General features: G+C 54.9%; 8 protein-coding genes across 8 annotated transcripts; 4 read left to right on the forward strand and 4 right to left on the reverse strand.

The window, feature by feature from the left end:
* Window positions 1-4,840: 4,840 nt before the first annotated feature.
* On the reverse strand, window positions 4,841-5,311 carry BJ171DRAFT_409801 (kinase-like domain-containing protein; the record flags this gene model as incomplete). Its single annotated transcript, XM_053107280.1, has 1 exon — window positions 4,841-5,311. A coding segment is annotated over one exon (471 nt), but the record flags the coding sequence as incomplete, so codon positions are not given.
* Window positions 5,312-5,835: 524 nt separating this feature from the next.
* Window positions 5,836-6,354, forward strand: BJ171DRAFT_482354 (uncharacterized protein; the record flags this gene model as incomplete). The annotated part of the gene is made up of 1 exon (XM_053108952.1): window positions 5,836-6,354. The coding sequence occupies one exon, from the start codon at window positions 5,836-5,838 to the stop codon at window positions 6,352-6,354; it is 519 nt and encodes a 172-aa protein (XP_052961631.1).
* On the reverse strand, window positions 6,346-9,315 carry BJ171DRAFT_606765 (uncharacterized protein). The gene is made up of 3 exons (XM_053115223.1): window positions 9,167-9,315; window positions 8,846-9,077; window positions 6,346-8,726 (listed from the first exon to the last, which is right to left on the reverse strand). Exons 1-3 carry the CDS (start codon window positions 9,192-9,194, stop codon window positions 6,377-6,379), a joined length of 2,610 nt encoding a protein of 869 aa, XP_052961632.1. The 5' UTR covers window positions 9,195-9,315; the 3' UTR covers window positions 6,346-6,376.
* A 5,575-nt stretch (window positions 9,316-14,890) lies between these two features.
* BJ171DRAFT_76223 (uncharacterized protein) lies at window positions 14,891-16,430 on the forward strand. Its single transcript, XM_053115882.1, has one exon. It carries the CDS (start codon window positions 15,132-15,134, stop codon window positions 16,347-16,349), a length of 1,218 nt encoding a protein of 405 aa, XP_052961633.1. The 5' UTR covers window positions 14,891-15,131; the 3' UTR covers window positions 16,350-16,430.
* Window positions 16,431-16,564: 134 nt separating this feature from the next.
* BJ171DRAFT_434318 (kinase-like domain-containing protein) lies at window positions 16,565-17,428 on the forward strand (the record flags this gene model as incomplete). Its single annotated transcript, XM_053107939.1, has 1 exon — window positions 16,565-17,428. One exon carries the CDS (start codon window positions 16,565-16,567, stop codon window positions 17,426-17,428), a length of 864 nt encoding a protein of 287 aa, XP_052961634.1.
* Window positions 17,429-20,552: 3,124 nt separating this feature from the next.
* BJ171DRAFT_606768 (kinase-like domain-containing protein) lies at window positions 20,553-22,594 on the forward strand (the record flags this gene model as incomplete). Its single annotated transcript, XM_053115224.1, has 2 exons — window positions 20,553-21,654; window positions 21,732-22,594. Exons 1-2 carry the CDS (start codon window positions 20,568-20,570, stop codon window positions 22,592-22,594), a joined length of 1,950 nt encoding a protein of 649 aa, XP_052961635.1. The 5' UTR covers window positions 20,553-20,567.
* A 2,449-nt stretch (window positions 22,595-25,043) lies between these two features.
* BJ171DRAFT_542896 (uncharacterized protein) lies at window positions 25,044-26,226 on the reverse strand. The gene is made up of 2 exons (XM_053112975.1): window positions 25,967-26,226; window positions 25,044-25,893 (listed from the first exon to the last, which is right to left on the reverse strand). The coding sequence occupies exons 1-2, from the start codon at window positions 26,079-26,081 to the stop codon at window positions 25,061-25,063; spliced, it is 948 nt and encodes a 315-aa protein (XP_052961636.1). The 5' UTR covers window positions 26,082-26,226; the 3' UTR covers window positions 25,044-25,060.
* A 280-nt stretch (window positions 26,227-26,506) lies between these two features.
* BJ171DRAFT_542899 (uncharacterized protein) lies at window positions 26,507-27,240 on the reverse strand. Its single transcript, XM_053112976.1, has 2 exons — window positions 27,072-27,240; window positions 26,507-26,980 (listed from the first exon to the last, which is right to left on the reverse strand). The coding sequence occupies exon 2, from the start codon at window positions 26,798-26,800 to the stop codon at window positions 26,570-26,572; it is 231 nt and encodes a 76-aa protein (XP_052961637.1). The 5' UTR covers window positions 26,801-26,980; window positions 27,072-27,240; the 3' UTR covers window positions 26,507-26,569.
* Between the last annotated feature and the right edge of the window lie 148 nt (window positions 27,241-27,388).

Raw genomic sequence — 27,388 nt, forward strand, 5'->3', positions numbered from 1 at the left:
CTCCTTGATGTAGCGACGCATGGTCGGCCAGTGGAAGGTCCGGGAGACGAGCTCGAAGGTCTTGGCGACGCCGAAGTGGCCGGCGGTCGGCGAGTCGTGGCACTCGACGAGGATCTTGCGCTTGAGCTCGGGGACATCGGGGACGCAGACGAGACCTTCAAAGAGCAGAAGGTCGTTGTCGACGGAGTAGCCGGGACAGGAGGCAGGGTTCTTGAGGACTTGGGACAGGATCGGACCAAAGGTAGAGTCCTTCTTGAGGCTTGACTTGATGAGGGCGGCGATATCCTCGGACTCGGGGGCAACGGGAACGGCTCGGAGGGCGGAAACGAAGAGTTTTGGTGGCAGCAGGGTCTGGGTGTTCGGGGAGCTACGGGAGTCACCCCCCTCCTTAGGGAACTTGTCCTTGCGGGAGAGGGCGTCGGCGGCATTGTTGAGGGTTCCGGGTCGATACCTGATGACGAAGTTGTAGTCGCCAAGGATCTCGGACCAACGGACTTGGCGACGGCTGAGGTTGCGGGAGGTCTGGAAGTATTCGAGGTTCTTGTGGTCGGTGACGACCTCGGTGGCTTGGGAGGAGAACTCGAGGTAGTGTCTCCATTGCTTGAAGGCTGCGACGATGGCGAGAAGTTCCTTATCATAGATTTGATAATTCATTTCCGCATCGAGCAGCTTCCGGGAGTAGAAAGGCCACGGGGTGCAGGAGGCCTTCGTCGTCGCGCTGACTGAGAACAGCGCCAAGAGCATAGTCAGATGCGTCGGCTTCGATGACGCACTGACGCTCGGGGTCGAAGTGGCGGAGGACAGGACCGGTGCTCAGGCATTCCTTAAGCTTCAGGAATGACGTTTGAGCCGAGGGAGACCAGGAGAACTTGATGTCCTTCTTCAGGAGGTCCGTCAGCGGGGTGGCGATCTTGGAGTAGTCCTTGACGAACCGACGGTAGAAGTTCGCCAGGCCGAGGAAGACTTGGATGTCGTGGGCAGATCGGGGGATCTCCCACTCCTGGATGGCCTTGACCTTGTCGGGATCCATGGAGATTCCATCGGGCGAGATGATGAACCCGAGGAAGGCGACGGAGGACTGGTCGAACTCACACTTTTCAAGCTTGAGTGAGAGTCCGGCGTCTTGGAGCTTGGTCAGGACTTTCTTGACATGAGCGTCGTGCTCGGTAGGATCGGAGGAGTAGATGAGGATGTCGTCCAGGTAGACGACCACGAACTGGTCAAGGTATTCTCGGAGGACATCGTTGACGAAGGCTTGGAACGAGGCAGGAGCGTTGGTCAAGCCGAACGGCATGACGTTGTACTCGAAATGGCCGTAGCGGCAGCGGAAGGCCGTCTTCCACTCTTCACCTTCAGCGATGCGCAAGAGGTTGTATGCGCCTCGCATGTCGAGCTTGGTGAAGATCTTGGCCTTACCGAGGTTGTCGAACGTCTCGGCAATCAGGGGCAAGGGACAACGGTTCGGCACGGTGATCTTGTTCAGGGCCCGGTAGTCGACGCAGAGACGGAGGGAGCCATCCTTCTTCTTGACGAACAGGACTGGGGCACCGGCAGGGGACTCGGAACGGCGGATGAAACCCTTGGACAAGTTCTCTTGGATGTAGGTGTGGAGGGCGTCCATCTCCGGCTTGGAGAGGTTGTAGACGGGCCCAAACGACGGAGACGCACCTTCGACCAACGGGATCGTGTGGTCGTAAGGGCGGTGCTGGGGGAGCTTGTCGGCCTCGGACTTGGAAAACACCTTGGCAAAGGACGAGTACTTGGAGGGGACAGAGGGCTCGGCCTTGGGCTTGGCTCCAGCGTCGACGGAGCAGAGGGACAGGACTCGGGCAGCATCCAAGAGGAACACTTCCAGGCCTTCCTTCTGGACGGCGTGCTGGAAGGGGATGCTGCCGATCAGGCTGACGCTGGGCAGGGACTGGGTCTTGGTCTTGGTCTTTGGGACGGCAGGAGGCAAGGCAGGACTGGGCTTGGGCACGGCAGGAGGCAAGGCAGGGAGGATCTCGGGCTCGGCTGGGGACTCGGCTGGGGACTTGGCAGGAACAATCTTGGACGCGGGCAGGGACACGGCAGGCTCGGCGGGGACCTCAGCAGGAGACTCGGCAGGCGGCTCGGCAGGGCTGGACCTAGAGGACTGTGGCTCGGGAGAGAACGGGGAGGCCAAACTGTGGATAGAGGTGCAAGGCAAGAAAATAGAGTCATGGTGCCAGTCAAAGTAGGGTTTGTGTTTCTTGATCCAATCCATACCCAAGATGATCGGGTATGAAGCCAAGGGAATCAGCGCGAACGAGATTTGTTCATAGTGGCTGATGCCTGTGATCATAGAAACACAAACTCCAAGACTAGACTCCATCGAAGAACCATCGGCAAGAGTGATGACGAAAGAAGTTGCAAAGGTGGGGAGAGCGTGGGTTGCGGCGAATCCAGTGTCCATAAACGAAGTAACCGCGCCGGTATCGATCATGGCGGTTGCCCGTATGGACTCTGGACCGCACAGCAGAGTCACAGCGAGGGAGGGCTGACGTTGGATGTCAGGCTCGGGAGGCGAAGACGAAGAAGCAAGAGCGGTGGAAGCGGTGGCAATGGTGACGGGGGCAAGATGGCAAAAGGCAGAAGAGTGATTTACCGTGGAGACATTTACAGGAGGAAGATTTATGACATGATTGACGCCTAGGAAAGCTCCTCCGACCTTTTCTAGGCAGAGAAGTTTTCCTGGTTGTCAAGTTTATTCACCTCAACAGCAGCCAAAGAAGCATCGATGACAGCCAAGGGGGAGGAGGTCTTATTGGGGCAGCGAAGGGCAATGTGCCCTTCCTGCTTGCAATAAAAGCAACGGTTGGCAGCACGGAGGGCGGCCTTGTCCTCGGCGGTCAGCCTGCGAGCGGAAGCCTGGCTGAGGTCCATGGGCTGCGGAACGTTGAAGGCTTGAGCGGGGCGAGGAGGAGGAGCAGGAGCGAAGGGACGAGGAGCCGGACGGAAAGGGAGAGGAGCCGGACGAGCAGGAGCAGGAGCAGGAGCGGAGCGGTGGTTGGGACGGCGGGAGCGTTGGTCCTCCTGGCGGTTGTCGATGGCGATCGCCGCTTGCATGAGATCTTCGAGGTTGTCGAAGGAGCGGCGGGAGAGTTCGTCTTGAACCGAGGGCTTGAGTCCACTCTCGAAGTGGAACATGAGAGGGTCTTGGGACCAAGTGAGGAGGTGGACGGCTTGGCGGCGGTACTCGGCGGCATAGGCGGCGGCGGAGGTGACTTGGTAAAGCCTGACCATCTCGCGAGCAGCGGCGATGGTGGGCTGGACCTGGCCAAAGGCAGCACGGAGCCACTCGGAAAAACCGGCAAAGTCACGGATGGCAGGGGGGGAGCACTCGGGGTCTCTCTCCAACTGATCGATGTACGGCTGCATGTAGTCTGCAGCAGTACCATCGAGATAGGATAAGGCGTAAAACACCTTATCCCTTTCAGTCTGGAAGAGGGGAGGGTTGGACACGAAGGCCAGTCTGCAATGCGAAAGGAAGGCATTGCAGCGGCTCGGGTCCTTACCAGAGAAGCGGTCGGGAGGACCTATCTGCCTGGTGGCAGAGTTGCGACCAGCAGAGTGATCCTCGGGGTCTTGGGCAGGATCATCAACGTCGTCAGGTACGCCGAAGTAGGGGCGACCTGCACGACGGATCGGGGCGGGAGCGGGAGCAGGAGGAGGTAGCTGGGCCTGGTAGCTGCGGAGGGCCTCCTGGACACTGGCGGCGACAACTTGGCGGACATCCTCTTCACGGCGAGCCAGGACCTGGTCCATACGATCGGTGATGCGGTTGAGCGCATCATCCTGATCGTGGAGGAACTTGGAAAAGTCCTGGAGAGAACGGGCGTTCTCGGCGGACTGGATAATGACCGCACGGATGGCCTGGAGCTCGGGCTCGGAAAGGCCCGAAGGGGAAGCCATTGGTAAAAGATATAGCGAAGAGGACGGGGCAAGTGGGGGGTTGTTGAAGGTCTTGCCAAGTGTCAAGACTGGACAACGGGGCAAGCAGGGAAGTGCGCAAGAGTCCTAATGCAAGACTCGAACGTAGGGAGAGGAGCGGGGACTGGACTGGGACACAGAGTGTCAAGTGTGAAGCCAAAGTTTTATTCTAGATCCAAGGCTTAGGATACTAAAAATACAAAGTGGCAAGACGAAGGCAAAAGACAGAGGCTGGTCGGAGGGCTATTTATGCGAGCGCCAAGGATCGACGCTGCAGAGCGAGGGGGCAGGAGCGAAGCAGCGGCGGGGAGGGCGAAGCAGCGAGCGAAGCAGGTGGCGGCCGTGACTCGGGATCCGTGAGTCAGCGGGCGTCAGTGGCGGCGGCATGGCGGCGCCAAGGCGTCAGGCGGCGTCGAGGCGGCGTCGTGGGCGTAACCCATGACCAACAGCAAGGAAGCGGGAACGGAACACAGACAGCGCGCGTGCTGGCGGGAAGACAACAAGGCAGCACAGCGCGGGAAACAAACAAACAGAAGGAAGGGAAAGCGCTAAGGCAGGCAAACAGAAAGGAAAGGGCAAGGGTAAAGGAAGGTAGAGGGCAAAGGCAGAGGGTGTTCATGACACTTTCATTCATCCACCCCACAGACACATCGTGGATTATACCTTGTCTTGCGATACGATACTTATGATAATCACTCATTTTTTTGATGATTTCAGGGAGCTTCGGTCGATCCCTTGACTCGAAGCTAACGCATTTCGATAGTATATCATTCAAAACGGGTGGAATCATGTAAAGAGGGATATTCGGAACCTTCTTATCGATGTAGACCTCCTTTTCCATGTCTTTTATGGTCTCGATTGGCCTGGACCAGACGTTCTGGCAATTGACCAATATTTCGAAACACGTCACTCCGAAGGAATAGACGTCGGTGAAAAAGTTGGGCTGGATATTGCGGAATCGTTCCGGTGCGAAATATTGAATCGTTCCGTAAAACCCTTCTCGTCCCTTATCCTTGTCCTTGGACGGTGGTTTCACGACCGTTCCACTCTCGCGTCCATCCAAGGCAATCGACACGCCGAAATCGCATAGCATGACCGATAAATCGTCTTTGAGGATGGCGTTGCTCGGCTTCACGTCGACAAACACGCATTTCTTGGCATGCATGTACTGCATGCCTTCAGCGATTTCGAACATCCACTTTAGCTTCTGATTCAAGCTGACCGTTCGGCCCTCCATGTACGTTTGAATATCGCGATTTGGGAAATACGGCGATACCAAGGCGTAGCCGACATCGTGAATGGCCCAGCCGAGAAGCGGGAGGATTCGCTCGTGCTTGAGTCGAGTCCACACATCGAGCTCCCATCTAATCGATGCGAACCAATCTTCTCCGTTGGTTTTGGGCTCCAAGAAGAACTGCTTGAAGACCACGGGCCCTCTTCGGATACTAAGCGATCCGATAACGATGCGAAGGGAATTGTCCTCCTTGATCGTTGAAGTAGCAGCCTCCCGGATGGAGCAATAGCCCTTATTGAAAAGCGTCAGGTTGATCTTGGAATATCGTGCTTGTATCTGGCGGGCTTGCTCTCCCCCGGGTTCTCCGGCGAGCGGGGACAGAGTCTCAGTTTTTCTGGGGCGGCCGGGTCGACGCATATTTCCGTTGGCTCGCATGACGACTGTAACGACGCTGAGGCCTGTTATGGGGGGTGCTGGCGGGCATCGGACGAGGCGGGCGAGGCGGGCGGCTCTCGGCTTGGGTCCTGCGGATGCGCAGTTTTTTTGAGTGCGCAGCATGCTGACGTCACGCATCGCCCATGGCGAGCACCTCTGAGCCAGCGAAATAATAATATGAGTCCACTCTCAGCAACACCGAACCAACCAACCATATGGCCGATTCTGACTGGATTTACGCCGCCATTGGCTTTCTGATCGCCGTGGCCATCTATTATGTCTTCTTCAAGACTCCGGCCGTCATTGAGAACATTGTTGGCTTGTCGGGTAACGCCATCGTCTACCAGTACTTCATTGTGGATTGCACTGGAATCAGCCTGAGCACATTCTCCATCGCAAAGAACCTCGTTGGACTCACCGCCGGTGCCAGAGGTATCGATCCGCCAATAAAGTTTGCGATTGCCGACCTGGACCCATGGCGTAGACGCCATATCATCATGAGTCCCACGATTACGGGCGCACAGATCCCCAACTACAACTTTTACATCACTACCGTCGGTGTCGATTGGCCCCAAAATGCCACCGTCGTCGTCTACTCCACGATTAATGGCGTCGCCCACACCGGTGTCGCAAACATCCGCCAACTCCCCGGAACCACCCGTAAGGTCACTCTCTCGCCTGATAACAACCCCAGCAAGACCACGTATACGTACACGTTTGGATGGTGGCCGTAGAATATCAAGTGTATTTTCAGGGTTAGAGACTTTCCTCGAGATCAGAACGCCATTTCTTGTGCATCAAGCGCGTTTTGGTGTTTCCACGACGCTTTTGCCTTTCAGGGTACATTTCCTTCGCCTGCGGGTGTCCCAAACGAGCCGCTTCCTTGTAGAGCATTGTGATGAGATCCGGACGACCCGTCCCAAGTTCTTGATAGCATTTTGCTGTCATAAAAGCGCAGTTTGGGTTGGTGGGGTCGTCAAACATCTTGAAGTACGTCAGAGCAGCCTTCAAATTAGGTTTTCCAAAATGACCTTCATATTCAAGATTTCCCAGGCAGTAGCTCGACAGAGATCCGGCGGAAGTCAGGGTAGCTTGGAACAGCTCATGCGCCTTGGCAAGATTCCTTTCAACACCGATGCCTTCCAAGTAACATCGAGCAAGCATGTATGTACAGAGGGCTTCGTTCTGAGTACCAAGTGCACACCACTTGAGATGACGACTGTATGTCGGGTGTTCTTCTCCATTGAAGCCATGGAATTGGGACTCGATCTTGAAATACGTTGGCCAATCCACATCATGTGTCTTGCCTTTGGTCGAGAAATAGATCATTCTCAAATACGTAGCGACCTTGAATAAATCTGACAACTCGTCTCGACTGGGACCAGGACCGGGGCCTTTGGAGGGGTTGGTTCGATTCCATGCCTTTGCCCAGATGGCGAATGCAGCTTCTTGATCTTTGGGACGCCCGAGGCCGAGAAAGAGGATCCAGCCGTAATGGATCATGAGCTCAACGAGCTCGCGCGTTGTCTGCTTCTTTTGCCCGTTCGAGTGATGTTCGTAAATATCAGCAGACACCTTCCAGACCTCTTCATGAATTGAATATTCATGAAGTTTCAGGATATCCTGGGCAGCTTCCAAATACTGATCGATGTCAGCACTCTCGAGCATCGTCATGAGACTGGGGTCGGGTGTTGGATATGCCGGTGTACTGGTGGGCCGCATGCGCTGTGTGGCCTGTGGCTGAGTCGATGGTTGCCGTTCGCCAGTGATAATCCGAGGTGTTGGAGGTATGGGGAGCGCTGCAAGGACCGCATCTAAACGAGTAACGACTTCAGATGCGGTGATCCGCGACCTTGGTTCCATGCATTGGCATTTTCGAAAGATTTCGAATAAATCCGTTTTTTTGCCATCCTCCGATACGATGGTTGGACATTCGCCTTTCAAAATTCGGCTTTTGATTTCATCTTCATCCAATGGGACCTTTGGATCGGCTCCGAACCAAATCGGATTTCCCCCACCAAAGAAGATTTCGATGAGGATGACCGAAAGAGAAAAGATATTAGATGGCTTGGAAGTACCGACTTTTCCTCTGAGCCTCTCCGGTGCTTGGTACTGGTTGGCATTTTGAGTCGAGGGGTTGAAGGGGATCAATGACACAAGAGGCTGATTATAGTCGTCCATTACGACTGTATCGATGTTGAGCGAGAGGTGGGAAACATCCAACTGATGCATAGCTTCAACTCCAGAAGCGATACCGATAGCAAGTAATAGCTTGGCATCAAGCGAAAGAGCAATTCCTTGATCGACGATGTACTGGCGAAGCGTTGTCTTGAACATTGGGACCATGAACCAACACGGTTGTGTCGAGTCACAACCACCAAGGCATTGGAGGAGGTTTTTGTGAGTGAAGGTGGACATGCTTCTGACATTCAACTGGAATTTAGTGACTTCAGATACCGATTTAGGAGACTTGATCTCGTAAAACTTGAGAATGGCTTTCACACCTTGATATCTGACGACGATCGACCCATCAACAGGAGATGGATGGTCTTGGCAAATACTGTCGAGTGCCCATCCGTCGAGCCTCCAAGGCTCCTCCGCTATTGCGATGCGATAGGCCCGATTTGATGCGTTGTGTTCAAGCCAGGCCAGGAGTTTCACGGCGATGCTGACGATGGGAGGCACATGGTGGCCTTGAGGCGGGACCTTGGAACATTGCTCCAAGACAGTGACCAAGCGGATGAGCCTGGTGACTTCGTTCATCACTCGTTCCGGAACTACTCCTTTGACGTTGTCAACTTCAAGTGCTTTACCGAGTCTTGCGAGTATTGCTTCATCAACTTTCTTCTCCACCTCAACGATCGGATTGAGCTCGGCTTCGTAATCTGGTACGACAGTGTTTTCAAGTTTCAATCTCCTCTCCACTCGTCGGAGGAGATTGCAAAACTCAGCGCAGAGTCCGCGATAAAAATCATGAACTCGGTTGTAGGAGAAGTATAACGGTAGCATATCTTCCTGGACGATAAGCAAGTTCCATATGATCTTGACCTGATCCAAGTAGCGAGCCAGGTCGGCGAGATGCCGTCTGACTTCATCCGAAACGGCTCTTTTGTCCATCGAACGTGGTGTTGTGTTTGCGTACAAATGAACCAGATACACAGTCAGCAAAAGTCCTGTCGTCGGCTTGATGCCGAGCACCTGGGTTCGACGAGGCAGCATGCTTACAGGTCCCTGAGCTGATTATTAGTGCGTGATGCACGATAACCTTCGAACAGATTCGCAATACTGGTCTTGACGACATTGAGGAATAATCTCCAGGAAATCGGATGGAAAATATCATTGTCTTTTCCTTCTTTTATAAGTTGGAACAAGCTTTGGAAAAGGGGTCTGAATCCCTGTTCGTTCGGGTTCTGCTCGAGAATATCTCGAACGTCTGCGAGGAGAGTGCGACGCAAGGCTGAAAAAGAGAGTGGTATGTTGAGCAATCACATACGAGGAAATGGATACGACCTGGAAACGCTCGACACGTATCATTGAACCACTCACGCGGTTCCATATTCGCCTTGGGATACATGGCTCAAATCGACAAGTCGAACATAGGAGACACCAAGCAGACATGCGAGACAGACGCATTCGCATCGACCCTGGCCGGTCTGTAGGATGCGCAGCAGCTTGAAATATGGCCAATCAGCACGCACGGCGCATGGCCGCATGGTCACGGTATCGGGGAACAACCAATGGTGGACGCGCGCAGCAATGCGCAGTGCGGCGCGGTGTGGCGAATTTTGCGTTTTCACGGTTCCGACCCCGCCGGAACAAGAGGGAGGAGGGCATCCATCCGCCTCCCGCACCGCTTCGACAAGCGCCACCAACGTCGGGGCTTTGTTCAGGCCAGGCCTGTCCTACTCTGCCGTCGCCAGCGTCGCTATGCGGTGGGAGATTGTGTAGGAGATGGTATCTCCGACGCTGTGCTGCGCGTACTGCGCGTACTGCGCGGCGCAGTGGGTCGTGACCTGTGCTGCGCTTTGCGTTTTCACGCACCGCAGGCAGGCCACCGCAGGGTATACCTGCGGGTTGCCCCCGTTCCCCCCGTTTGTCTGGAGTTCGGTTTTATCGTGAATAAACGTAAGTGCTCCCCGAGCTCACCCGTCCGCTAGAGTAGCCTAGCACCGCCCTGTTCTGCCCCGTCCTGTCTTGTCTTGTACCCCCTCCCTCCCCGTCTTGCCCCAACGTCCCAGTAGTGGACGTTACATGGTAGCATCGGAAATCCTCGTCTTGTTTTCGTCCTGTTTGTCCTCTTTCTAGATCCTCAAGCTGGATCCCGCCTCTCTTGCCGACCGACTCTCCTCTCTGTCCCTGGAGCCTGCCCCTGCCATGAGCAACCCCCGCCCACTTCCGGAAGCCTTCCTCAAGACCTTCCGTGCCCCAGTGTTTACTGGGAAGAGCCGCTCCTCCTCGGTGGAGGACTGGCTGCAGCAACTCGAGGACTACCTCGATGCTGCCCAAGTCGCCCCCACCCACCACATCGTCGCCGCCAAGCTCTGCTTAAAGGACCAGGCGTACCGTTGGTACCGCCGCCAAGGGTTCGACGAGCAGAGCGAAGGTGTGTTTGACGACTTCAAGGACCGCCTCCGTCGCCGCTTCGGCAGCCCCAATGCTGAACTCATTGCCCGTGACAAGCTATACTCTCTCGTGCAGCGTGGTTCTGTGACCCGCTACATCGAGGAGTTTGAAGACCTCTCCTCCCAGATTGAGGAGCTGGGCTCTGCTGATGCGATGTACCTCTTCCAGAAGGGCCTCAAGCCCAAGATCAGAGAGTACATCGCCAGCAACCCTGATGCCCGCAAGTCCCTGGACGTGATGATGGACGTTGCCGAGAACCTCGACAACGTCCAGTACCATGGCCGCCAGTTCTACCCGCAGCTGGCAGGCGGCCATCGGTCTCATCACGTCCCAGCCCGTCCGCCTCGCCCGGCCCCGCCCGCAAGACCCATGCCTGAGCCCATGGACGTTGACGTCAACGCCATGGAGGCTCGTGGCCCTCCCCGCTCCCGGTTCCAGCAAGCTGCCACTGTCTCCCCCAAGGACAGACAGAAGCAGGAGGACCTCCGCCATGGTTCCTGCTTCTTCTGTCACCGACCGGGACACCAGGCCAAGGAGTGCCCCATGAAGTCGGGAAACGGCCGACCCTACTAGGTGGCTCTGGAGCCCTAGTAGGAGACCAACGCCGTGGATTGCTCAATGCAGTCCACGCGTCTCCAGAGGAAGTTCACCTCGCCCCCTCCCCCGAAGGAGAAACAAACCAAGTGTTGTGCGTCGTGCGAGAGGTGCATGGTGGCGCAAGCCGCCTGCCTCTCCACGAACGTGAAGAGAAAACCAAAATTGAAAACCAAAACAAAAAAGAAAATCAAGAACCCTTGAGGGACAGGACCGCCTGTGCCCTCACCCCTGTCAAGTCGTGTGTGTCGGATGCTTCCGACATGTGTCCGCAAGCCGTGGACGTCGTGTGCAATGGCGTGCTGACGCCGCAGGCCCCCGCAATGGCCGAACCCTATCCAAAATGTCCGAGTGGCCGTGATGAAGCCAACCAAGACCAAGTGTCGCCCGTTCCCCCAAGTCAAGTCATGGTGCAGGAGGCTGTGCAGGAGGACCATGAAGAGTCCCTGCTGTACCTCCCTGCCACCGTCCAAGGTCACACCGTCCGAATGATGGTGGACTCTGGAGCAAGCTGCAACTTTGTCAGCAGACGCTTGCTCCAGGAGCTCAACATACATGCAACCAAGAAGAAGTCGCCGATGAGTGTGGCGCTTGCAGACGATCGTGTGCAGCAGTGCACACACCAAGTGGTCCTGCGAGTGGCCCTCCATCCCAAGTACCATCCTGTCCTGTTGTTCCAAGTGATCGACACCAAGTTCGATGCCATCCTCGGCATGAGCTGGCTTGCTCGTGCCGAGCCGACTCCAGTCGTCGACTGGAAAGGCCGCACTGTCCGTGTTGGCCCTGACATTGTCCTGCAGGGCATGGCCTCACCCAACATGCCACCTCTCCTCTCAGCCATGCAATTCAAGAGGCTGATCAAGAAGGACACGTCGTTCCTCTGTGTCGTGCGTGAGGTCGACGACACCGACCAAGCCGGTCCCGGTCCCCCGCCTGTGGTGACCAAGCTGCTCGACGAGTACAAGGACGTATTCCCCGACCAGTTGCCACAATGCCTGCCACCCCAACGCACCGTCGATCATCGCATCGACATCGAACCAGGCTCGTCGCCTCCGTCAAGACCGACGTACCAACTGTCGCTGACGGAGATGGACGAACTCAAGCGCCAGTTGGATGACCTCCTCGCCCATGGGTTCATCCGCCCGAGCCAGTCACCGTATGGTGCACCAGTGCTCTTTGTCAAGAAGAAAGAAGGTGATCTCAGGATGTGCGTCGACTATCGCGCACTAAACAAACAGACCATCAAGAACACCTACCCGTTGCCCAGGATCGACGAGTTGATGGATCGTCTGAGTGGAGCAAAGGTCTTTAGCAAGATAGACCTCCGCTCAGGCTACCATCAGATCCGCATCCACGAGGATGATGTCCACAAGACCGCCTTCAGGACTCGCTACGGACTGTACGAGTTCCTAGTGCTGCCGTTCGGATTGACGAACGCACCTGCCACGTTCATGCAGCTGATGAACGATGTGTTCCGCCAAGAGCTCGACAACTCTGTCATCGTGTACCTGGATGATATCCTTGTGTACAGCAAGGATGAAGCGACCCATGAAGGTCATGTCGCCCGCGTGCTGGCCAAGCTACGCGAGCACAAGTTGTATGCCAAACTGTCCAAGTGTGAGTTCTTCAAGAATCAAGTCCCGTTCCTGGGACACGTTGTCTCAGGAAGAGGAATCGAAGTCGACCCCGCCAAGGTCAAGTCTGTGGTCGAGTGGCCGCCGCTCGCATGCGTCTCTGACGTGCAGTCGTTTCTCGGTCTCGTCAACTACTACCGCCGATTCATCCCCGATCTGGCGCGCACTGCCGGTCCACTCACAGACCTACTCCGCAAAGAGTGCCCCTTCGTGTGGGACCACCCACAACGCCAAGCGTTCGAGACCCTCAAGCACGCCTTGACGAACGCTCCTGTCCTCGCTGTGTTCGACCCGAACACGGATGTCTCCGTGCACACCGACGCCTCCGACTTTGCGGTGGGAGCTGTTTTGATGCAGGAGGGAAGGCCCGTTGCCTTCGAGTCGCGCAAACTGTCCCAACACGAGATCAACTATCCCGTGCACGAGAAGGAGCAGCTTGCGATCATCTACGCGCTGCAGAAGTTCCGAGTGTACCTCCACGGTACCGCCAAGCCCTTCAAGATTGTGACGGACCACCAGTCACTGCGTTACCTCGACACCAAGAAGAACCTGAGCCGACGCCAAGCGCGATGGATGGAGTTCCTCGCCGAGTACAACTACGAGGTTGTATACCAGAAAGGCAAACTCAATGTGGTGCCTGACGCACTGTCCCGACGCCCCGACTACCAATTGGCGTCACTGTACGAGTCGACTGTCAGTGTCGACAACACGATGCTGGATGTTGTCCGAGACAACATCGCCAACGACAAACAGTTCGGAGAACTGTTCCGAAAGGTGTCTAAGCTCCCCAAGGACGACGAATCATCCGAGTACACAGTGCGTGATGGCCTGCTCCTCCTGAAGAAGGACAGCCGTGTCTGTGTGCCGGACATTCCGTCGTTGAAGACCAAGTTGCTCCAAGAGGTCCACGACTCGCCCCTCGCTGGACACTTTGGAGTCGAGAAGACATACGACCGACTGGCCAAAGTCGCATACTGGCCTGGAATGAAGCGCACCGTCGAGAAGTACATCGAGTCCTGCCATACCTGCAAGATGGTCAAGTCACGCACGACCCGAGAGCAAGGATTGCTGCAACCCCTGCCTGTTCCCGACCGCCCCTGGACCAGCATGTCCATGGATCTCATCACGCATCTACCGACGACCAAGTTGGACCACGATGCAATCGCTGTCTTTGTCGACAGGTTCAGCAAGATGGCACACTTTGTGCCGTGCCAGACGACATGCTCCGCGCCTGACCTTGCACTGCTGTTCTTCAAGCATGTGTTCAAGCACCACGGCCTCCCAAAGTCCATCGTCAGTGATCGAGACCCCCGATTCACCTCCTTGTTTTGGACAAGTCTGTTCGACCATCTCGGCACCAAGCTGAACATGTCAACCTCGCACCACCAACAAACGGATGGACAGTCCGAGCGGACGATCCGCACCCTCGAGCAATACCTGAGGACATACGCCTCGACCAGCCAAGACGACTGGGACATACAGCTGAGTCATGCAGAGTTTGCATACAACACCGCCAAGTCGAGCACAACTGGCTTGAGCCCCTTTGAGGCGCTCTACGGATTCCAGCCTGATGTTCCCACCTCCTTGACACTGACCGAGTCCACGGCTGGATTGCCTCCCAAACCAAGTGCCTTTGTCAAAGATCATCAAGTCCGACACAAGATGATCGCCGACGCGCTCACGGATGCGCAACAAGTGATGGCGAAGTACTACGACCGCCGACACCAGGATGTCTCCTTTGAAGTTGGAGACCTTGTCTACCTGGACGCCGACAACATCAAGGTCCCCGAAGCCCAGTCAAAGAAGTTGTTGCCCAAGTACCGAGGACCGTTCAAGATAGCGGCCCGACCCAGTCCCCTCAACTACCTGTTGGACTTGCCACCTGGAAGCAAGCTCCATCCTGTCTTCCATGTGTCCAAGCTGCGTCGCCACACGACCCGCAGTCCAGCACAGTTCCCCGACGCCGACGAAGGTGTCCCGGACGACGCACCACTGGAAGACGACCTCGGACAATACTATACTCAAGAATATGAAGTCGAAAGGATCGTGAGGCACAAGAAAGTGGCTGATGGGTCACTTCGGTTTTATGTCAAGTGGGTTGGTTACCCACACTCGGGCAACACATGGCAAACACTGGAGGACTTGTCCCATGCACCCGAGGAGCTGAGTAAATACGGTAAACACCTCGAGGAGCCCCAAATAAAGAGCACACGCAGGGCTCCTCGCAGGAAGCCTTCTTAAGTGTGGGAGTGTAGGAGATGGTATCTCCGACGCTGTGCTGCGCGTACTGCGCGTACTGCGCGGCGCAGTGGGTCGTGACCTGTGCTGCGCTTTGCGTTTTCACGCACCGCAGGCAGGCCACCGCAGGGTATACCTGCGGGTTGCCCCCGTTCCCCCCGTTTGTCTGGAGTTCGGTTTTATCGTGAATAAACGTAAGTGCTCCCCGAGCTCACCCGTCCGCTAGAGTAGCCTAGCACCGCCCTGTTCTGCCCCGTCCTGTCTTGTCTTGTACCCCCTCCCTCCCCGTCTTGCCCCAACGTCCCAGTAGTGGACGTTACAGATTGCCTCGGGCACTCCTGCACCATACGGCCTCGGACGAGCACCACAAGCCAACCAGTGATCAAGCACCATCGTTACTACATAGCGTTCAATTTGATATTATGCCGTCGCCAGCGCCGCTATGCGGTGGGAGGTTGCATCAGGCACTCCTGCACCATACGGCCTCGGACGAGCACCACAAGCCAACCAGTGATCAAGCACCATCGTTACTACCCAGCGTTCAATTTGATATTATGCCGTCGCCAGCGCCTCTATGCGGCGGGAGGTTGCATCAGGCACTCCTGCACCATACGGCCTCGGACGAGCACCACAAGCCAACCAGTGATCAAGCACCATCGTTACTACCCAGCGTTCAATTTGATATTATGCCGTCGCCAGCGCCTCTATGCGGCGGGAGGTTGCATCAGGCACTCCTGCACCATACGGCCTCGGACGAGCACCACAAGCCAACCAGTGATCAAGCACCATCGTTACTACCCAGCGTTCAATTTGATATTATGCCGTCACCAGCGCCTCTATGCGGTGGGAGGTTGCATCAGGCACTCCTGCACCATACGGCCTCGGACGAGCACCACAAGCCAACCAGTGATCAAGCACCATCGTTGCTACCCAGCGTTCAATTTGATATTATGCCGTCGCCAGCGCCTCTATGCGGTGGGAGGTTGCATCAGGCACTCCTGCACCATACGGCCTCGGACGAGCACCACAAGCCAACCAGTGATCAAGCACCATCGTTGCTACCCAGCGTTCAATTTGATATTATGCCGTCACCAGCGCCTCTATGCGGTGGGAGGTTGCATCAGGCACTCCTGCACCATACGGCCTCGGACGAGCACCACAAGCCAACCAGTGATCAAGCACCATCGTTACTACATAGCGTTCAATTTGATATTATGCCGTCGCCAGCGCCGCTATGCGGTGGGAGATTGCATAAGGCACTCCTGCACCATACGGCCTCGGACGAGCACCACAAGCCAACCAGTGATCAAGCACCATCGTTACTACCCAGCGTTCAATTTGATATTATGCCGTCACCAGCGCCTCTATGCGGTGGGAGATTGCCTCGGGCACTCCTGCACCATACGGCCTCGGACGAGCACCACAAGCCAACCAGTGATCAAGCACCATCGTTGCTACCCAGCGTTCAATTTGATATTATGCCGTCGCCAGCGCCGCTATGCGGTGGGAGATTGCATCAGGCACTCCTGCACCATATGGCCTCGGACGAGCACTACAAGGCACTCCATGAACCAAGTCCCTTCGTTGTCCGGCTTCGACACCTGATCGGGCTTTCTCTTTTTCTCTGTAGTGGTATATGACTCTTTGCTTCAGTCAAACGTCCAGGTAAGTTCATCCTCTCTTTCCAATCCATTTTTCTCGAATACATAACCGTCCCACCGTCTATCGTTTCACCGAAGCGCGCCTTTGGTCCGGAGCGTGAGGTCGTTTTGGCCCTTTTTTTCTGCACCACCAGCAAATCATGCCAGTTCAACCAGCCAGCGATATGGATATCGATCCTGAGCGAGCCAAAGAGATGGGGTACGAGGTGAATACGTCGAATGTCCTCGGAAAGGGTGGGTTTGGGAAAGTCTATCAAGCATCCGTCATCAAACGGCGAGAGTGTGACAGGACATGCGCTCTCAAGCTCAGTTGCTCGGGCATACCGAGCCAGAGTCTCATGAGGGAGTATGAGATTTACCGCGAGTTGGGCGAACGCTACAACGACCGATGGCCCTGGGTCGAGCCACCCTACTTCCAAGAGGGCGGTGAGCTGGTGCTGCCCATGGAGCTTCTCGGAGCGAACCTCGAGTCCCTTCGGAAGCAACCACTCCCTGATGCCACGCTGTTGTGTCGGCTCATCACAGAAACCCTGAACCGGCTTGATGAGCTTCACCAGCTCGGGTTTGTCCATAGGGACATCAAGCCAGCCAACTTTGCCTTCTGCGCCGATGCATCCGATCCATACCGCGTCTATCTCATTGATCTCGGGCTCACGCGAAACATGGACGAGTGCCAGGTCCAGTATCACCGCGAGCAGCCCTTCGGAGGGACCGTGAAATACACCTCCCTCGCCACACACTGGCATATCAACCCGACCTTCAAGGACGATCTCATTTCCCTCGGCTATATGTGGGTGTCGTTGTTGTCACCCACAGGTCTGCCGTGGGACCGAGTCAGCCACATGAAGAAACAAACCCATATGGAGGACACCATCCAGTTCAAGCAGAGAAAGCGCGAGATGATCGAGTCTATTAAATCACGGACGACCATCCGGGATTTGTGTCAGAGCATCCCATCTGCATTAAATGTGCCAATGTTCCAGTTTATTGCTTATTGCAGTGCCATTCCACACCACGTCATGCCAGACTATGACTTTCTAAAGTCACTTTTTACTTGAGCTGTCCAAGTTGAGGGGTGCGCTGTACCAACCAAAGATCTCATGGCCAGCAATCTTGTCGCGCTGCTCTTGGTGCGGGTACTGTGTCGCCAGCCCTAGTATGAGCTTCAGCTTCTCGGAAAAGTCGGCCTCGGGATTCGTCGTCGCCATCGTATAGAGCGTGGGATACTTGGTCTTGAGCCACGATTGCTCCGGCTCGTCCGGGGGCAGTGATACACTACCCCCATTGTTCTGTCTGGATAAGCGGATTGCTTCCTCGTAGATGCGAACTGCCTCGGCTCTGTCCATCTCTGTCATCGAGCCCCACAAAAGAAATCCTTGGCTCAGTTCACATCTGACCCCTGTACGAAAGCGATGGTCGAGATCCGAGTCGGGCCGAACGCCTGGGGTCGGGCCTACCAGTCGCACTGCTCAGCGATCGTCTCGCGGAAAAGTCATTCGGACGGGGGGTCGACGGCATACTGGGGCGACGGTGCGCACCGCTCAGGGATCGTCTGGGTTGTGTGGTAGTCAGGACACTGGGGCGGCGGGAGCTGGTCGAGCGTCGCAGGGTATTGCCGGCATTCAACGAACGTCTTGAAGCACCGAAAGCGGAGGTCGAAGAACTCGGGCGACTGAGCGACGAAACACTACGTCCAAGCGACGGTCGTCGGTTCAGGGTTTGAGACGACCTTGGTTCATATGGAACCCGTCTGCGGCTATTGATCTCGGGAGTGTAATCGGTCTGGTCGTTGTTGGCGCTTTGCTGGAGTTGATCGATGGATGCCGCACGCGAGCGATGCCCCCATGCATCCGATTCGGCATTGGACGACTTGGACAACGAACTCCAGAGACCCCATCTGCTTCCAGTGTGCTTGGGCTCGGAAGACGAAGAAGAAGCAGCGGCGTTGCTGTACATACTCGATCCAGAGCTCCAGCGGCTCAGCGGAGTAGCTCGGTCTTCGTTTGCCTGGCCAGGGACAACGGTGTCGTCTTGTTCGGTGTTATCGCCATAGGTCGGGGGTCTGACGGGTGTGACATAGTTCGGGATGTTGCGATTGCTACCCTTGCGCTCGAGGAGATTGTACTTTGACGTGGGAGTCGACATTCGTCCGGGGGGCACTTGGGAACGCAAGCGCAATGAGCGCCGGTGGTTGTTGTGGTTGTTGGTCGTGGGTTGGTTCTGTTCGCGGGCGTATTCTTCACCCTGCTCTTGTGTCATAAGAAAGAGGTCGACACCCATGACTGGTTGTATGCAGTATATGAAGTTGCTGCATAACACCAGAGAAAAAAAACGCACGATGGCATTTCTCACAGCACTGATGGCGAGGAAGGAAACAGGGTGCACATTGGAGTCAGAAACACACGAAGCCGCGGTAGCAGATGGGCTTCGATGTACTTGTCCTGAAGCGTTGTGTGTGGCGGGGTCACATAGACCTGCCGAAAAATGCAAAAGTACCTTTGTACCACCCTGCGTGCATCGACCACCGCCGGGTTCACTGGTTGATTCGTGACGCTGGCTCATGGAGTGGTTGTTTTGTTACTGACTTGATGATCTCTGATCGCATCATCGAGTCGTTCCCACACCATAACTACTCTATCACTCTTTCTACTCAGATACCATGGAGGGAGCTATCGACCTGTTGAACAGATCGGCGGTGCCTCTTGCAGGCCCAAGCCCGATTCTGAACTATATATTTTCAGAAAAAGAGATATATATATACCACAGATACAAAAACGGCTGTATTGACGTCCGCGGCACCGCAGCACCGCCGATGATCCTCAATTGAACTCAATCAAGAGAGATATCATATATCACTACTCACTATCATTCAATTCAAGAGAGAGTATGGAGTACTTACTCTCTCCATGTCTGATTTGAAGAGATGACTTGCTGTCCAGTCTTGGCTATGGAGTGTAGCATATGGGCCAGTTGACTTTGGCGGCGGTGGGTCCTGCATCGACCCGCTGAAAAATGCAAAGTACCTTTGTACCACCCTGCGTGCATCGACCACCGCCGGGTTCACTGGTTGATTCGTGACGCTGGCTCATGGAGTGGTTGTTTTGTTACTGACTTGATGATCTCTGATCGCATCATCGAGTCGTTCCCACACCATAACTACTCTATCACTCTTTCTACTCAGATACCATGGAGGGAGCTATCGACCTGTTGAACAGATCGGCGGTGCCTCTTGCAGGCCCAAGCCCGATTCTGAACTATATATTTTCAGAAAAAGAGATATATATATACCACAGATACAAAAACGGCTGTATTGACGTCCGCGGCACCGCAGCACCGCCGATGATCCTCAATTGAACTCAATCAAGAGAGATATCATATATCACTACTCACTATCATTCAATTCAAGAGAGAGTATGGAGTACTTACTCTCTCCATGGTCAATGTCCAGAAGGTGATCACTCCCGGTTTATACCAGAGTGAACGTGAAACCCAACGACCAGCCACCAGAAGCAGCAGGTCGTCGGGTTGCTCTCAAATCAACAGCATGAGGGCTCCCAATCCCGGGATGGTGTCGACATGGATATGGTGGCGTGTGCATACAGATGCCGACTTACCTGGGGCCACGGACTATCGGGATCAGTGGTTCGTCACAGCAACGACGTCTCGCATAAAAGGAAAACGAGCCATATGGTTAGAATCGGCAGCGCTCTGGATGGTGGATACCAGATACCCAACCAAAATGCTCAAGAGACGCCTGCAACGTGACGGATACTTACGTGGGGGGAATGGTTGTCTCCCTTGTGTCTCTGGCCTAGCCAGTGCGATAGATATGCCGAAATCTGACTCCAATGAAAATGAAGACGCATGGAAACGTCTCGGTTTCGCCAGACAGCGACCGAGGTCACATCTGGGTCAACGTCGAAGATCCACGGAAAATCATCCCCATGAAAGCCAGGCCAGCATAAACGACCCCAGTAACGTCATCGTCAGGACCACAAGGGATGGAGAAGCCCGAGAGGCCGGGGGGCGGGCGGGGCTTTTGGCTTGCGGGCCGGCCGGTGACACGAAAGAAAAACCGTCCACGTGCGACACGTGGATGGCCACATTCTGGCTGACCTTCGCGTATCTTCCAGGCGGACAGCCCCAACAAGCCAGCCACCACAGGGCCTTCATGCCACCACCCCTCCATCATCGAACATGTGGGAAGAAGACGAAGACATCGATATTTCCGGCCCCCTCTACCCTTGCCGTGTCTTGGAGAAGGGGAGCGTGCGAACATCCCGAAAGTCGGTCGATGTCTTGAAATCGAGTCCAACGACCAGGGTTGTCGTCGGGACATACCAGGGCCAAGCCGTCGCCATCAAGCGGTTTCAGAAGCCACCATATTCGAAGCATAACCCTTTGGTCGCCTTCAACTGGGAAGTCAAGGTATGGGCCGAACTCAACCATCCCAGGATATCGAAGCTTATCGGCATCTACTTTTCCAGCGGTATAGCAATGACGGTGTCCCAGCTCGAGGTGAACAGGGACCTTGTCACCTTCATGTTCACACACCCTCCGGTTGAGCTCCCTATCAAGGTCCGATGGATGGCGGATATAGCAAGGGGTCTTGAGTACCTTCATGCAAATCGATTCGTCCATGGAGACATCAAGCCCACCCACGCCCTCCTGGACGACCAACTGCGTGTCAGCCTGATAGATTTTGTTTGCGCTTTCAAGATCCGCGAGGGTCTAGAAGGCAATTCCATGATCGAGAACAAGGAATTCGACCCCTTTGGAACCTACGAGTATATGGCCCCGGAGTTGGTCCGGAGCCATATTCCTTTGTGTCCAAACTTCAACTCTGATGTCTACGCTGTTGGTGTCTCTTGCTGCGAAATCCTGCTCGATGGCAGAGACGCATGGGACGAACCAGTCGATGATATCGACACAATCCGTCGATTCCACCAGGCCTCCAAGCGACCGACCATATCCGGAGGAATCGACCGTCGGCTTCGACGCATTATTGAAGACTGTCTCTCGGTCAAGGCAACAACTCGACCCAGTTCCGCTGACCTGCATTCTAGGTTCATGGAATTACTCGACACCCATGACGAAACATCGTCAGCGCCACCCAGCGTTCCGCCTTCGGAAACGAGTGTTGAAACTCAAGCCCGACTCGACCCCGAAGATCAATTCTTTGATGCCGACGGCGAGTTCATCGACATGGAACCAGAGGGCCTTGAAGAAGGTGAAATCGTCGAGGAGTATATCCACACAGGCGAGGCCATGCATGTTGATTCAGGTACGTCACATAGCATATTCGACCACTTTCGATATCCCAACTCACTCGACCAATTGATGATTGTGGTACTCACCTAGACCAAGATACCATTGTCGATGATCCGATGAAGAGACTGACCACTGCCCTGCAAAACGAGTCATTCTCCGATGCTATGGAAATCATCGAAGGACTCGACACATCGCAACCCGACACGTACACCAGCGATTCCTGGACAGATGTATTTTCCGCCTGCAAGGAGAAGGATGACGAGCAACAGAGATTCAAGAGGTGGGAACTTGGATACGCCTTCATCCTTGGATGGCTCTATCATCTTGGATTGGGAACCGAGCAGGACAACAAGCTTGCAACAAACTCCTGGTTTCGGGTCTCCAATTTCTCAAACCAAGACGACCTCCTTTCCAAAGCGCTCAAGTCAATGGCAGATCTGTTGAAGAATTGGTGTCAGTGTTTGGGCATCGGCATCCGGGAAAACTGGGGACATGTACATTCGTTTGAAGCTTCGATGGAGCAAAACCGAGCGACCTGGGAATCGTATCCGGAAATCCGTTGGCTGTCGATCTGGTGTCGCTTCGCCTCGAGACGCTCTACCTTTGCCAGAATTATCCTCATTCAATGTCACTCCCTGGGCTTTGGGACTGAACGCTCCAACGATACCGCCATCGGTATGGCGTGTGAACTCGTCGATAGAGAACCCACCAATGAAGCTGCCCGCGCGGTCCTCGGAGAGCTCTACTTCGCTCAATGCAACTACGAACGAGCAATCGCAAATTTGATACAGGCTACGAGCTTCCCCAAGGCCCGATATTTGCTCGGTCAATGCTTCGAACACGGATACGGAGTCACCGCCAACGCCAAAATGGCTCTCTTTCACTACAAAAGCAAGCCCGCTTCCAAATACCAACCCAGCCGTGAGCGAGTGGTTGGCCTCAGTGTCCAGTGAGTCTTTCAATATATTTTTTTGTACCCAAAACGTTCAGCAACACCATCCTTTCACTCTGTGAACCCAAACCCACACAGTCGCAGGTGGTCCTTCAGGGAGCCGACATACTCGGCAGTTAACGTCCGAGCAGCAGTGCGCCCCCCCGCCCGGATATGTCGTCTTATGACGGCGAACGCTGGATTCTCTTGCTTCTTCCAGTTTATGGCATGATCGGCATCCCGGGTGTGGTCTCCTGGATCCGACGCACTCTCGCGTGTGCGCGGGCCTTCATCGTCATCGACGGACATGTCGTTGCTGGTGTCGACCACATCGCCCGTGACATTGTCAATTTCCATTGAGTCTGTGGTATTGCCATCAGACGCAATGTAGGCGGCGATGCGCTGGAGGACTTCGGCTGGGACGGCGGATAGGTTGAGGATCACACCGTTGTCGTTGAACGACAGCGGGACATTGGCCTCTTTGAGGATGCCAAAGACGTAATACTGCTGCTCGATACTGGCATTCTCCACGAGCGACTTGAGCGACGACGGGTTCATGGTGGGGTACTGGCTCATACAAACACACTGGAACGATATGCTTACTGCAAACGCACGAAAGAATGTGGATTCCACCTGGTTTCACCCATCCCAACACAGCACCCCCATCACACAAGTCTGGTTTATTGTGGCGCAGCGCATATACAGTCAAGCAGTCATGCAGGCTTTTGATGCGATCTGTTCAGTTCAAAGGGAATTTTTGGTCATCGTGGTGCACCATTCTGAGTTCCAAAAGACGCTGCAAATCAATACATACCTCGACAGAGCACGTTCAGGACCAGGGTCATCCATGAAGGCTGCACCCTTTGCGTCCAAAGAGGACTTGCTACCACGTACACCCCATCAAATACATGATGGGGTGCGCCCCCAGCGTCCGAAGCCGTTCGGGGCATTTGGTGACTTGGATTGAGTCATGCATGTTGGGGACTTGGAGTGGGTGATCGCTTGCGACTTGCGAAAGGACCTCCTGACCATGATGGATTTGGCCCGGACCGGTCTGTTGTCAGTGCAACCATAAACACATCCACGAAGGCTGTGTGTTGTCGTCTGATCCAGTGTCCGTGGCCACTGGTATACAGACTTGTCACCGTGCGCCTATGACGCACGCAGTCTCAAACGTCAAAGAGCCGTTTGAGCGCACATCTTGTCGTCGATGCCATGATCGGTCGTGCGATCGCTGATGGCGGTTGGTTTGCTGTGGCTTGAATCTTGCGACATGACTACCTGGTGTCATGGATTCACATTCCGTAACTTCACTTGAGTGGCTTCACGAACAACGACTTCACTAACAACGGCTTCATTAACGATGACTTCAACTTATCAGGTTCCTTGCGGCTTGTGACTCGACCACCCGGCCGCTACGAATAGGGCCCGGAACCATAAACATCATGCAACCATGAACACACCCACAAGGGCTGTGTTTTGTCGTCAGATCCCAATGTCCGTAGCCATTGGAATGCAGACTAGCCACCATGCGTCTGTCTTGGTACGCATGTAGCCCCGAGCGTCTGGGTAGCCGATCGGGAACAACACTCCTAGGAATTTGATGACATGGCTTCACTATGAAGACTTCAACTTATCAAGTTCCTTGCTGCTTGTGACTCGACCACCCGGCCGCTACGAATAGGGCCCGGAACCATAAACATCATGCAACCATGAACACACCCACAAGGGCTGTGTTTTGTCGTCAGATCCCAATGTCCGTAGCCATTGGAATGCAGACTAGCCACCATGCGTCTGTCTTGGTACGCATGTAGCCCCGAGCGTCTGGGTAGCCGATCGGGAACAACACTCCTAGGAATTTTGATGACATAGCTTCACGAACAACGGCTTCACTATGAAGACTTCAACTTATCAAGTTCCTTGCTGCTTGTGACTCGACCACCCGGCCGCTACGAATAGGGCCCGGAACCATAAACATCATGCAACCATGAACACACCCACAAGGGCTGTGTTTTGTCGTCAGATCCCAATGTCCGTAGCCATTGGAATGCAGACTAGCCACCATGCACCGTGAGGCGCTCCCAGTCACGAACGTCAAAGAGCCGATCGCTTTGGGGTTGACTGGGAAACCCGCAAACCCAGCGATCGCGAAGGAGGTGTCCGTCATATAGCCCCACAGATCCTACGTCGTCCGGCGGACACGGCCGGCGGCGACTGGCGGAGTCTGCTATCTCCACACCCTGCCGCAGCCGGACATCTGCCAGGACCATCAGCTGACCCATGTCCACCATACTCACCCAATGAGCGCCGATCGGAACTTGGTATCTCCGCCGGTGGAGGTGGCTCTGAATAGACCCCTCCTCCAGGAATGAACCACACAATTGATACCTCGTGACGCGTGCTGTGCTGACAGGTCAGCCGCGGTCGGCGGCACAGGGACGACAACAGCAACCCGCCGGAGCAACGGGGGTAGAGAAGGAGCAAATGGTCACATGATGGTGTATTGGTCGAACACTCCGGGGAAGCGCTTGACGAAGTCATCCCAGCGGGTAATGGAGTTGTTGATAGAGAAGCGCTGGATGAGGATGACCGTGATATAGGGCAAGAGCGCTTCGGCATAATCCATTCTGGTGATGGGGTAGCGATAGGGTGGGGGTTGATCGCGCATCTGGCTGAAGACCAGTTGATCAACGGCAATCTGGCGTTGGCGTCGAAGCGTGGGGATAAGTGAATACTCCCCGATTCTGCCACGGTGCTTCTTGATGAGCTTCCAGTTTTTGAACCAGTCGTCGATCAAGACAGCACACTGCTTGAAGAGCTTCTTCTCCATGCTCTGAATGTCAAAGTCTCGCATCCCACATCGGATGTGTCTGACTTGCATCGATGCGGTGAGTGCGGGAGTGCGCTGAACAATGTCACGCAAGCCAATATATCGCAGAGATACATTTGGGCGGTGTTTGCAGCTCTGATCGACGTCGACGTGCGGAAAGAGCGTGTCCGGGTTGATGTTCTTGAAGCCGTGATCGATCGTCAGCTGAGAATAGTGTCGAATGAACACTGGTCTGGGTGGACGCACCAAGACACCAGGCGGGGGCGAATCAACCACCGTAGCACTCTGCCTGGTGGGCGAATTCATGGGGGATGGGGACGGGAGAGTGATCGGAGAAACCGAAGGAGTGGACGGGCTCATGCCAAAGGTGGGAGTGAGAGGAGATGATCCGCCGATCATATTACCACGGCGCTCGACCGTTGCGGCAGTCGATGGACCGGGGCGGCATGGAGAGGAGCTACTACTGAGACGATCGCCCCCCTGGTCAAGGACTGAGAACGATATCATAAGTTAGGATACACATAGCGTTCCAACGAGCTGGCGAGCGATTAGATCAACGCATACCGTCCATCCAATCGCTGGAGAGTCTTCTCTTCTTGGGCGGCATTCTCATGGGCTCTTGATCGAGGCGATCGCTCGCAGCACCGGACAAGAGACGCTGTCTTCTGGTCATCATCATTGGAGGATGGCTGGATGGGTCGACAAAGGGCGAAGGGTGAAGGGTGAAGGGTGAGGGTGAAGGCTGGATGGGAAGGCGGCTGGGGAGCGGACTTGATTTATATCCCCGCAGGCCGCTCGACGCTCACATGATACACCCACCCCACCACTCGGACACTCACATCCTCACGATCCCCCCCACACAGAGCGGACATGTTGTTGCTCCCGCGCATGGCAGTTCACACGGATACTGATTGTGTATTTTTTTGGATTTTTCTACTGATTTTTCTACTGAATAAGAGCGCTGAAAGGGGCGCTGGATTGGAGTACTGAATGGGGGTACTGAATGGGGGTACTGAACAAGAGCGCTGAATTGTGGTACTGAATTGGGGTACTGAATGTTATGAAGAAATAAAGGCTACGAATAGAAGGCTGATCAATCCAGGCGAATGGCGTTTGCATACTTGGACGAGAAACTCCTCCAGCCACTCCTGTAGCCGTCGTTCTTGATCATACGATCGTAGTTGAGCATGCGGAAGAGGATGACAGCAATGTACGGGGCGAGGACGGGATGGTACTTCGAGAAACCATTTCTAGTTTCGAAGAACGGAGTGGGAATAAACACTGTCGAATGATCACGATATAAGTCAAATTTGTGGGTTTGGACAAATTCGAAGACGATTCTGTCACAATAACCATAGATACCACCACTCCAATGAGAAGTGGATTTGAAATCGACATAGAGTGCGAGCAACTCTGGATTCTGAAGAACAATGTCCTTGACGGTCAACATCGGTTCAGTGTTGCGGCGTCTCTGTTCATTCGACTCGGTGATGGCTTGACGAAGGAAGGTCGTGTCGATATCTGAAAACACAGTGTCAACATTGACATCCTTGAAGTGACACACTATCTTACAACGGGCTGGATTTTGATACAAATATGTTAGGATATCGTGAGGCGTTACTCACGGACAACATGTAGGTGCGCCGTGCACGGAGCAATCTCGACTTACATCGTGTGTACTTGTCATTGTCGCCTTCGTGGCGCTTCTTGGAAGCGGACACATCGTTCATATCGCGAACATGCTTTCGAGGCTGGTCACGACCATCTTCATCGGCTTCAACTGGGGCCGGGCGCTTGGGCGCAGGACGAGCGGACATGTCGCGACGGTCATCTTCAGTGGGCGTGGGGGAAGCATAGCCACTTGCAGCAGCGTTGGCTGCTGGGGCCCGAACGCCTTGGGCCGATGGAGGGGCGGCGGGTTCGGCAACGACAGAAGGTACTGGAGCCGCACCACTGTCGGTGAAGTCGGGATCGCGAGCTCCAGCA

Source organism: Polychytrium aggregatum, assembly GCF_025602895.1.
Source record: "Polychytrium aggregatum strain JEL109 chromosome Unknown BJ171scaffold_150, whole genome shotgun sequence".
Taxonomy (NCBI): domain Eukaryota; kingdom Fungi; phylum Chytridiomycota; class Chytridiomycetes; order Polychytriales; genus Polychytrium; species Polychytrium aggregatum.